The sequence below is a fragment of the Saimiri boliviensis genome, chromosome 1 (genome assembly GCF_048565385.1).
Source record: "Saimiri boliviensis isolate mSaiBol1 chromosome 1, mSaiBol1.pri, whole genome shotgun sequence".
In the NCBI taxonomy this organism is placed as follows: Eukaryota; Metazoa; Chordata; class Mammalia; order Primates; family Cebidae; genus Saimiri; species Saimiri boliviensis.
This window is the reverse complement of record NC_133449.1, coordinates 144,681,918-144,693,946: the sequence shown is the minus strand read 5'-3', so window position 1 is coordinate 144,693,946 and position 12,029 is coordinate 144,681,918. Positions and strand designations below refer to the sequence as shown.

Genomic DNA, 12,029 nt, shown 5'->3' with positions numbered 1-12,029 from the left:
TGATCATTTGTATATCATCTTTGGAGAAATGTCTATTCAAGTTTTTTGCTCAATTTCTTTTTTTTTTTTTTTTTTTGAGACGGAGTTTCACTCTTGTTACCCAGGCTGGAGTGCAGTGGCGCGATCTCGGCTCACCGCAACCTCCACCTCTTGGGTTCAAGCGATTTTCCTGCCTCAGCCTCCCAAGTAGCTGGGACTACAGGCGTGCGCCACCATGCCCAGCTAATTTTTGTATTTTTAGTAGAGACGGGGTTTCACCATGTTGACCAGGATGGTCTCGATCTCTTGACCTCGTGATCCACACCCGCCTTGGCCTCCCAAAGTGCTGGGATTACAGGCGTGAGCCACCGCACCCGGCTTTTGCTTAATTTCTAAACACATTGTTGTTATTGAATTATAGGAGTCCTTTGTGTGTATTAGCTCTGTGTTTTTGCTTGTTTTTGAGACAGAGTCTTGCTCTCTCACTCAGGCTGGAGTTCTGTGGTAGGTTCTCCGCTCACTGCAGCCTCTGCTTCTGGGGCTCAAGCAATCCTGCCTCAGCCTCCTGAGTAGCTGGGACCACAGGTACCCTGCCACTGCGCCTGGCTAACTTTTGTATTTTGAAGTTTTTGAAAAATTGTTTTAGATTATCTGTCTGTTGCCCAGGCTGTAGTGCAGTGGTGCAATCTAGCCTCACCACAACCTCTGCTTCACGGGTTCAGGTGATTCTCCTGCTTCTGTCTCCTAAGCAGCTGAGACTACAGATGCACACCACCATGCCTGGATAATTTTTATAGTTTTAGTAGAGGTGGGGTTTCACTATGTTGGCCAGGCTTGTCTTGAATTCCTGACCTTGTGGTCCACCCACCTTTGCCTCCCAAAGTGCTGGGATTACAAGTATAAGCCACTGCGCCCAGACAAATTTTGTATTTTTTATAGAGATGGGAGTTTGCCACGTTATCCAGACTGGTCTTGAACTCATGGGCTCAAGCAGTCCTCTCACCTTGCCTCCCAAAGTGCTGAGATTACAGACATGAGCCACTGCACCCTGCTATTTAGCTTTTTTTTTTTTTTTTTCCCCAGACAGAGTTTAGCTCTTGTTGCGCCGGCTGGAGTGCATTGGTGTGATCTCGGCTCACTACAATCTCTGTCTCCTGAGTTCAAGCGATTCTCCTGCCTCTGCCTTCCGAGTAGCTGGGATTAGAGGCATGCATCACCACACTCAGCTAATTTTGTATTTTTAGTGGAAATGGGGTTTCTCCATGTTGGTCAGGGTGGTATTGAATTCGCTACCTCAGGTGACCCACCTCCCTTGGCCTCTGAAAGTGCTGGGATTACAGGTATGAGCCACTATGCTTGGCCAGCTCTTTTTTTAATCTGAAAATTGTTTTTCTGTGAGTGTGATAGGCTGAATAATGCTGTAATGTATGTATATACCACATTTAATATATACATTCAGTGATTTTTTAAAAAAAATCTTTTTTTTGTGGCTGGGTGAGGTGGCTCACGCCTGTAATCCCAGCACTTTGGGAGGCCAAGGTGGGCGGATCATGAGGTCAAGAGATCGAGACCATCCTGGCCAACATGGTGAAGCCCTGTCTCTACTAAAAATAGAAAAATTAGCTGGTCATGGTAGCACGCACCTGTGGTCCCAGCTAGTCAGGAAGCTGAGGCACAAGAATCGCTTGAACCCAGGAGGCAGAGGTTGCAGTGAGCCGAGATTGTGCTACTGCACTCCAGCCTGGAGAGAGACCAAGACTGTCTCAAAAAAAAAAAAAAAAAAAAAAAGATTTTTTTTCTTTTCTTTTCTCTTTCTTTTTTTTTTTTTTTTAAGACAGTGTCTTGCTGTTTTGCCTAGGCTCGAGTGCAGTGGCATGGTCTTGGCTCACTGCAGCCTCTGCCTCCTAGGGTGAAGTGATTCTCCTGTCTCAGCCTTCTGAGTAGCTGGGATTACAGGTGCCCACCACCACACCCGGCTAATTTTTGTGTTTTTAGTAGAGACGGGGTTTCACCATGTTGGCCAGACTCGTCTTGGACCCTTGACCTCAGGTGATCCACCTGCCTCGGCCTCCCAAAGTGCTGGGATTACAGGCGTGAGTCACTGCTCCTGACCTAGAATTAAAGCTTTTATCCAACAGTATTGTTGCTGGATTTTCTCAGCTGTGGAGTTCTTTTTGTTTATTGTTTTTTGAGACAGAGTTTCTCTTTTGTTGCCCAGGCTGGAGTGCAATGGCACGATCTTGGCTCACCGCAGCCTTCACCTCCTGGGTTAAAGTGATTCTTCTGGATTCTCCTGCCTCAGCCTCCTGAATGGCTGGGATTACAGACATGTGCCACCAGGGCCGGCTAATTTTGTATTTTTAGTAGAGATGGGTTTCTCCATGTTGGTCAAGCTGGTCTTGAACTTCCGACCTTAGGTGATCCACCCACCTAGGCCTCCCAAAGTGCTGGGATTACAGTTGTGGGCCACTGCCCCAGGCCAGTTTTTTTTATTTTTTTTTTTATTTTTATTTTTATTGTTGTTTGTGGTTTTCCCAGTAGAATATGTGTTCCTTTGAGGACAGGGACTGTACCTTAATTTACACTTTTAATTTCCAGCATCTAGCCAATGTCTGACACATACATAATCAGTAAATACTTGTTGTGTGGATTGAACATAATTTAATTAATGGATTACAGATACTTCATGACATAAAAGCCCCGTTTTAACCTGGGACCTGGGTTAATTCCTAGGTAAAGGCTTTTGGGGGCAATTTTACAAAAGGAAAACCCACTGATTTTTTTTTTTTTTTTTTTTTTTTTTTTTTTTTTTAACTAGTGGTTAATTCACTAGTAGACAAATACGATTCTTAGTGTTTTTTCTTTGGCGTTCTTTTGATTTGTCTGTCCTTCAGTTACTTTGTTTGACCTAGCTTTTGTTTGGATACTATGTTTTTGAGTCCAGAATTTAAATTTAGAGAAATAGAAATTGTGCTGTTTTGAACTAGAATGCACAGTAGTCAATGCACAATGGTATACCCTAAAGTCTTGCGGGTAGAGGAGGGGTGGTTTTGTTGACTGAAACTCTGCTATTCAGTGAAGTTCCTGGTAAAGAGCTTTCTGTTGTAGAATTTTGTAGAGCAGTTTTTTTCTTCCTCTTTTCACCCCTTTGTTTAACTTGTAGGTGAGTAGATGTTAATGATATTTCTGTACTCTAGTGCATTAGCTTTTCCCCAAAGACTGAGACTTAGTGGCAATATTTGGGGAGTTAAGATGAATTGTTTTTTTTTGAGACAAAGTTTCACTCTCACCCAGGCTAGAGTGCAATGGTGATCTTGGCTCACTGCAACTTCCGCCTCCCCATTTCAAGCAATTCTCCTGCCTCAGCCTGTGGAGTAGCTGGGATTACAGGCATGTGCCACCATACTTAGGTAATTTTTTTTTTTTTTTTTTGTATTTTTAATAGAGACAGGGTTTCACCATATTGGTCAGGCTGGTCTTTACCTCCTGATGTGATTGTCCATCTTCGCCTCCCATATTGCTGGGATTACAGGTGTGAGCCACTGCGCCTGGCCGATAATATTTTCTTTTTTTTGAGATGGAGTTTCGCTCTTGTTACCCAGGCTGGAGTGCAATGGCGCGATCTCGGCTCACCGCAACCTCCACCTCCTGGGCTCAGGCAATTCTCCTGCCTCAGCCTCCTAAGTAGCTGGGATTACAGGCACGCGCCACCATGTCCAGCTAGTTTTTTGTATTTTTAGTAGAGACGGGGTTTCACCATGTTGACCAGGATGGTCTCGATCTCTTGACCTCGTGATCCACCCGCCTCAGCCTCCCAAAGTGCTGGGATTACAGGCTTGAGCCACCGCGCCCGGCTAATATTTTCAATTATGTGTCTGAATTTGATCATCTTTCCCCATTATTTTTTGAGATTGTTTTTTGGAAAAGCAGGGAACCCTTCTGCTTTTTTATCTTTTTATCACTCTTCCCCCATGCCAATATCTAGGTATTTATTTCATCTGTCACCAAATTCTTTAAGCTGTGCTTTCAAAGTAGATTTCAAATCCAGTTGCTGACACTGCTAACCACCCTGGTCTGAGCTATTACCATCTCTTGTCTGGATGGTAATAATAGCCTTCCTGTTGGTCTTCTTGCTTCCAGTATTATCTTTCCCCAATCAGTTTTCTATACAACAGCCAAAATGATCTGTAAAAAATGTGAATTAGCTCATGTCGTTTTCCTGTATTAGAAAAACACTCTGGTTTATTGTTGCAAGTAATTCACCCCTGAGAGGTGTTAGTTCCTGAACTAATTCTGACTTGAAAATAGTCATTGTGCTTCTTCCGTTTCTAGGAAAAACAGCACAGCATGCTGGGCTCTGGATTTAAAGCTGAGCGCTTAAGAGTCAATTTGAGATTAGTCATAAATCGCCTTAAACTTTTGGAGAAAAAAAAAAGTGAGTAGTGCATGATTGCCTTACCTTTTTTCCCCCCAAAATACATCACTGGATGCTAGCACTCCAGTACGGGATCTTTCAGTGTAGTTCTATGAAGTCTTAGGAATCATATCTTTTTTTGTTGTTGCTTTTGTTGAGATGGGGTCTTACTCTGTCACCCAGGCTGGAGTGAAGGTGGTGTGATCTTGGCTTACTGTAGCCTCCACACCTCCTGGGTTCAAGCAGTTCTTTTGCCTCAGTCTCCCAAGTAGCTGGGATTACAGGCGTGTGCCGCCACACCTGGCTAATTTTCATATTTTTAGTAGAGATGGGATTTCACCATGTTGGCCAGGCTGGTCTTGAACTCGTGACCTCAAAGCCATCCACCTGCCTCAGCCTTCCAAAGTGCTAGGATTACAGGCGTGAGGCACTGTGTCTGGCTGCGGATCTTATCTTTTAATCTTTGGATGCATTTCTGCCCTTTGTGACTAGTCAGACTGAGTCCCTTGGTTGCAGAGAAAGGGACATGCTCTTTTGTTATGGAATTAGGTAACTGGACTCCTGAGTTGGAACTGTCAAGCCACATGAGCTATATTTTCTACAGTAGATGGGATGGGACTAGGTTTGTTAAGGGAGAGGAGCTAGGCTATAGTAGAAACACCCAGTTCTTCCTGTTGAGGGGAGATTGGCCTGTAGGTCAGATGCCAGTGCTCTACTGCTGTGAGATTGGAGTGGGATCTGTGTCGTAGCGGAACTGGCCCAGAAAGCAAGGAAGGAGATTGCTGACTATCTGGCTGCTGGAAAAGATGAACGAGCTCGGATCCGTGTGGAGCACATTATCCGGGAAGACTACCTTGTGGAGGCCATGGAGATCCTGGAGCTGTACTGTGACCTGCTGCTGGCTCGGTTTGGCCTTATCCAGTCTATGAAGTAAGATACTGTGATTAAAAGATCTAAATCATTTCTGGAATTTGAAAAAGGAGTAATGTGGTCTCTTTCTGCATCAGGGGGCTAGCATTAGGGGACTGTTTCACATGCCCAAGGATCTTCTTCCTAACAGTTGCTTAAAGGCCTCATCTCAATGTAGATAACTGTTAAAATGAAAATGTAGGATCTGAAACTGAGAAGCCTAAATTTGAATCTTGGCTCAACCATTATCCGACTTCATGGCCTTGGCCGCCTTTGGTAGTTTTGAGTTTCTCCAGAAGATAATATAAGATCACGAAAATGGCTAGAAGCCTAGAGTTACTGTGAGAATCCAGTGAGATTCATAAAATAGCTTTGGAGACTATAAAGTATATGAAAAAAAAGCTACGATTTTTTCGGTTTATTTTAAAGAATGTTATGTTAATTTTTCCCTCGATTAGGGAGCTAGATTCTGGTCTGGCTGAATCTGTGTCTACACTGATCTGGGCTGCTCCTCGACTCCAGTCAGAAGTGGCTGAGTTGAAAATAGTGAGTACAAGTAGTTTCAGTGATGTTTGTTGCTTTTCATATTGTTAGGAAGGTGGGTTAATATAGGAAGGTGGGTTAATATAAGTTACCTCTGCTGATTTGACCAGGTATTTTGTACCCTTCTTCGGTTGCTTTTGAAATAGGTTTTGTAAATTTATTTGTTTCTCCTTTTCAGACTTACAGAACAGTGTTTTTGTAAACTTGAGTAGTTTTTTTAAGGAGCACAGCTTTGTGTATCTCTAATTGTGTCTTAATGTTATTTAACTCAATGCAAATAGAGAAGTTTTTATGCAACTGTAAACCCGTAAAGTTAAAATAACATTAATTTAAGGTGATAGATGTTTTTGCTTTATTAATTCCACAAATATTTATTAAGTAAATTGTATGAGCTTATGTGAGTGCTGTGGTGAGCAAAATATGGCACCTGCCATACTCCTATAGCTTAGAGTCTAGCAGAAGAGACAGACATTAACCAGAAAATTGCACATCACAACATGGATATGGTACTGACTGCTCGGATACAAATTCACTTGTGTTGTTTTCTGTTTTCTACATCTTTACCTTTCTATTTCTTAGGAGATTGTCTCATTCTATATCTCCCAACCTGAGATTGTCTCATTCTTGTCTACCAAACCATCTACTGAGATTTCCTTATTTTCTAGGTTTTTTTTGAAGAACTGTTTTTCTTTGAATATATTTTATAGTCTGTTTTTGTTTCATGGCCACAATGTTTTCTTAGTCTCTGAGGATACTATAATTTGTTTGTTTGTTTATTTAAGATGGGGTTTTACCATGATGGCCAGGCTGGTCTTGAACTCTTGTCCTCAGGTGATCCACCCACCTCAGTCTCCCAAAGTGCTAGGAGTACAGGTGTGAGCCACCGTGCCTGGCTATTATAGTTTATTTTAAAACTTCTGTCATGTTTGTTTCTCTCAAGTTCATTTTTCCTATTTCTTAGTTTTATAGTAGAGACTTTTCTGAAGATTTAGTGGTCCTTGGCTGTCGGTTTACATTTAAGAGCGAGGCACTATAAAGCAGATTGGAACCTTGTGTGCATGGGTGGGTTTTTACTGCCAGATTGTTGAGTGGTCTGACTAAGCTCTTGTTTGGAGGAATTCCAGACTGTCAGAAACTAGTTGTCTTTCCTTGGGTTGGTCGTTTTCTCCAGAATCCTCCCACCTTCTGTCTAGAGTGTATAAGCTGGCTGCCAGCATTTCTGAGAGCCCAGTGGAGAAGGAAGCCAAAAATGTATTTGATGTATAGAAGACTTACACTTAATTCTTCTGTTGTAAGTATCACTGCTGTCTCCTGTGTATAGACTCCAGAGTCCCTTTAGTTTGCTCACCCCAGAGAATAAACCTCTGACAATAGGGTACCGGTGGCAGTCATTGAGTTTTGGGGGCAGAGAAGAGGGACAATAGAGGCAACTGATTTTTTTTTTTTTTTTTTTTTTTTGAGATGGAGTTTCGCTCTTGTTACCCAGGCTGGAGTGCAATGGCGGAATCTCGGCTCACTGCAACCTCCGCCTCCTGGGTTCAGGCAATTCTCCTGCCTCAGCCTCCTGAGTGGCTGGGATTACAGGCATGTGCCACCATGCCCAGCTAATTTTTTGTATTTTTAGTAGAGACGGGGTTTCACCATGTTGACCAGGATGGTCTCGATCTGTTGACCTCGTGATCCACCCGCCTCGGCCTCCCAAAGTGCTGGGATTACAGGCTTGAGCCACCGTGCCTGGCCTGAGGCAACTGATTCTTATGTAGACTTTTTTTTTTAAGGTGGAGTCTCACACTCTTGCCCAGGCTGGAGTGCAATGGCTTGATTTCGGTTCATTGCAACCTCCGCCTCCTGGGTTCAAGGCATTCTCCTGCCTCAGCCTCCGGAGTAGCTGTAATTACAGGTGCCTGTCACCATGGCAGGCTAATTTTTTCTATTTTTAGTAGAGATGGGGTTTCATCATGTTGACCAGGCTAGTTTCGAACTCCTGACCTTGTGATCTGCCTGCCTCAGCCTCCCAAAGTGCTGGGATTACAGGTGTCGGCCACCATACCCAGCCATTTTTGGTCCCTTGTATACTCCTTTAAAATTCATCTCATAGTGGAAAAGGCTTAAATATGTCACAAAACTTTAAAACCATAAAAGAGAGTGATAAATTAGTATAAATAAAAATCTGTGTAGTATAAAGCAAAACAAAAGCCTTGAAAGACACATGCCATTTATGTTACAGGTGCCAGGTACCCCTGAAAGTCTTCATAGTGAATAGTGAGAACTCTCCTACTGGGCTTCTGGAATGTTGGGACCACTCTGGTCCAATGCTACTATCATTTCCTGTCTGGAAATGAGTAGCTTCTTGAATATTCTTATTCCTATTTCGGTTTCCTTTAATCTTTTCACCATTCTATCAGAACCACTTGAGGGTTTTGTCCAAAACACAGCTCTGATCCTGTCACTACATCTTGCTTTAAAGCCCTTTAGTAGCTTTCTGTTGCTCTTGTGGTAGAAACCAAACTCCCTAATATGGCCTTACATGGTCCTGTGTTGTCTGGCTCCCACCTCCCTTTCTTTGTTTCCTACCACACTCCTTGGACTCTGCACTAGAAGTTCACTGACTTGATTTCAGGCTTGAGGAATGACCTTGTTTTTTTCCACCGGTGGCCTTTGCACTGCTGTTTTCTTTTCCTGGAATGCTCTTCCTTCCGCATTTAGTTAACTCCTAGTCATCCTTTATTTATTAATTATTTGAGACAGGGTCTTGCTCTGTCACCCATGCTGGAGTACAGTGGCACGGTCTCGGCTTACAGCAGCCTCGGCTTCCCAGGCTCAAATGATCATCCTCCCACTTAACTGAGTAGCTGAGACCACATGTGTGCACCACCATGCCCAGCTAGTTTTTGTACTTTAAAAAAGAGAGATGAGGGTTTTGCTATGATGCCCAGGCTGGTTTTGAACACCTGAGCTCAAGTGATCTGCCCACCTCAGCCTTACAAAGTGTTGGGATTACAGGCTTGAGCCACCATGCCTGGCTTTAGTCATCCTTTAAATGTCAGCAAAGCATCAGTTCCTTCAGGAAGCCTTATCTGACTTTATTACATCTGATTCTGCTGTTAGAAGCTGGTGATAACATGGTACATCTTCCCTTGGTATCACTTACCGTAGCTGCAGTTGTACCTTTATCTGTGTGATTATTTGATTAATGACTGTAAGACTCAATAGGAACAGTATCTGGTTTGTTCATCTTTTTTTTATATTGTATATCATAACACTCATGATAGTAGCACTTGAGTGTTGCTTATTGGAAGGATGAAATAGTGGATTAATATGTACCCCTTAAGGTGTTGCAGATTCCCATGTTTTGGAAATCTTGTAATAGACACATGTTTGCTGTTGCCAGTAAGAAGCTTAAACCATTCTGTTGGCGTGGTCTCTATTTTTATTTACTGTCCTTTTTCTCTTTAGGTTGCTGATCAGCTCTGTGCCAAGTATAGCAAGGAATATGGCAAGTTATGTAGGACCAACCAGATTGGAACTGTGAATGACAGGGTAATGAATATGCTTGGTAACATAAAGCAGTGTTGGGGTGGGAGCAGTTTATTGTATTGCCTGTAGCAATTCTAGTGGGTACCATTGTGTGGCTCAGTATAGGGTTTCACATTTCATAGTGGGGTGAGAAGGACAGCTGTGTGGCTGGCGTTGTGATCCAGTCTTTACACCTGCCCAGTTCCTCCCATAGCTGTCATTCATACACCTCATGTCATTTGTGAAGGTGGGAAGTGAGGCAGGGAGAAGGGTGGATGAATTGAACTCTGGAAGGTAGCAGTATTGTCTTTTACCAGCATCTGGGTCACGTGTAATGAGAATGTGAAAGAGAGATGTTGGGCCTCTGATATGTCTTTTGACTCTGAAAAATCATTTAACTGCTCTGAACCTTTTTTTTCCCACAGTGTTAACTAGTAAAATGAGAGGAGCTAACTTTGCATAGTGAAGTTAGGACTAGGCTGGTTGTTATAGATATATCTTAGACCTGGGTCTTTTTACTTAACAGCTAATGCACAAACTGAGTGTGGAAGCCCCACCCAAAATCCTGGTGGAGAGATACCTGATTGAAATTGCGAAGAATTACAATGTACCCTATGAGCCTGACTCTGTGGTCATGGTAAGTTTATTTCAGAACACAAAGAAAAATAAGTTTGTAGGTATAGCCTTCTTTGCACTAACTTAAATTTGTGTGAGTTTAAGCCTTTGTCCAGGTAGTACCTTTTTGACCGGCAAAAATGTGCCTGTGTATCTGAGGGTTCTTAAGGATCATTAGATGACTGACTGACAACACTTTGAGAAGGTCCAAACCTTGATACAAATGTAAAATGGCACCATTATTGCTACTTTTTGGTGAACTTCAGGAATTGAGAAATCTGTTGATAGCAAGGAATGCCCCAAGACCCAAACAGTTCCCAAAATGTTTATTGGGTATCCACCATGTGTCAGATGGTGCACAGAAAGCTGAGAATACAGGGGAAAAAAAATCATCAGCAGTTAAGGTTGGTGGGATATGGTGGATGCTTTGGTTTGCTGCTCAGACATCCCCATTACTCACAGTTAGGAACACCATCAGGTCCATTCCAGCTGCATAAGTCATTGGGGAATTGGCTGAGGCCTTTGTTGTGATTGTGTTGCAGCCCAACTTCTTCCACCCACCTCTGCCTCCTTTTCATTCCCCACGGGTGTTGATCCTAGAAGCACTCCAGTAAACTTGCTTTATGCTAATCTCCATCTGAGAGTCTGCTTTCTGGGGAATCTGGCCTTGGACATGGGTTAATGACAAGGGTTTCTCTCTCTCTCTCAGGCAGAAGCTCCACCTGGGGTAGAGACAGATCTTATTGATGTGGGATTCACAGATGATGTGAAGAAAGGAGGCCCTGGAAGAGGAGGAGGAGGGGGTGGTGGCTTCACAGTACCAGTTGGTGGACCTGATGGAACAGTGCCAATGCCCATGCCTATGCCCATGCCATCTGCAAATACGCCTTTCTCATATCCACTGCCAAAGGGACCAGTAAGTATACATAAGTGTGGATGTAAGCTTTAGAAAATGTTATAGACGGCCGGGCGCGGTGGCTCAAGCCTGTAATCCCAGCACTTTGGGAGGCCGAGGCGGGTGGATCACGAGGTCGAGAGATCGAGACCATCCTGGTCAACATGGTGAAACCCCGTCTCTACTAAAAAATACAAAAAATTTGCTGGGCATGGTGGCACGTGCCTGTAATCCCAGCTACTCAGGAGGCTGAGGCTGGAGAATTGCCTGAACCCAGGAGGCGGAGGTTGCAGTGAGCCAAGATCGCGCCATTGCACTCCAGCCTGGGTAACAAGAGCGAAACTCCGTCTCAAAAAAAAAAAAAAAAGGAAATGTTATAGACAATGACAAGTTGGCTCTGTGAATACACAGAGGAGTCGTCGGTTGTCAGGAGCCATCAGCAGTAAGAACATTTGGTATTAGCTGGCAGTCATCTTGTGGGGGAAAAGATCATTGGATTCAGAGGTCTTTTAGTTCAGCTGTAGGAAAATCTATAGAGATGGTGCCAGAAAAACACTTTCATAAAGGTTTCCTCAGTATCTAGGATCTGTTATAGTCATACTAGTAGTTTTTTCCACTACTATTTTTATTTATTTATTTATTTTCCACCACCACTTTATTACTATGCAGAAAAGCCTTTGTAGATAATATGGTCGTTGCTAGTAAGAAAGCCTGATTAGAATTTTCTCTTGTAAACATTGAAGCACTTGAGTATGTGAAGAATAGCCTTTGGCTATAGATCTTTAAAAATCTGGAATCCTGGCCCCTTTGGGCATTTTTGTTTTAAGGATCTTGAATATTTGTATATATTCAGTATGAGAATATGTATGTATTTATTTCTCCCTTCCCATACCCAAATCTCGGAAACTGCAAACTAGGGGCAGTGTCTCTGATGTCGCCTTTCTCCTCTTACAGTCGGATTTCAATGGATTGCCAATGGGGACTTACCAGGCCTTTCCCAATATTCATCCACCTCAAATACCAGCAACTCCCCCATCGTATGAATCTGTAAGTGCCTGAGCCTCTTTTATAAGCAACAGGAGAGTGAATTCCATGAAGAGCAAGCAAAATAATGACCACAGGAAAGGCAGAGTTTTGATCAACTCCTAGTACCATCAT

The 12,029-nt window shown here is 43.1% G+C and overlaps 1 protein-coding gene across 4 annotated transcripts in view; it reads left to right on the top strand.

Annotated features, from left to right (window-relative positions):
* The window catches only part of IST1 (IST1 factor associated with ESCRT-III), a 31,404-nt gene that overhangs the window by 15,365 nt on the left and 4,010 nt on the right, over positions 1 to 12,029 (top strand). For 2 of the 4 annotated variants that reach the window (XM_074405755.1, XM_003939949.3), the window contains 7 exons: positions 4,312 to 4,414; positions 5,143 to 5,323; positions 5,761 to 5,848; positions 9,302 to 9,385; positions 9,888 to 9,998; positions 10,686 to 10,892; positions 11,826 to 11,918. In XM_074405755.1, the coding sequence (XP_074261856.1) occupies positions 4,327 to 4,414; positions 5,143 to 5,323; positions 5,761 to 5,848; positions 9,302 to 9,385; positions 9,888 to 9,998; positions 10,686 to 10,892; positions 11,826 to 11,918 (852 nt within the window). In that variant the 5' untranslated portion in view covers positions 4,312 to 4,326. Of the gene's footprint in view, positions 1 to 400; positions 1,320 to 4,311; positions 4,415 to 5,142; positions 5,324 to 5,760; positions 5,849 to 9,301; positions 9,386 to 9,887; positions 9,999 to 10,685; positions 10,893 to 11,825; positions 11,919 to 12,029 lie in introns of those variants that run through there. The other 2 variants (XM_074405743.1, XM_074405762.1) reach the window with 2 other exon arrangements.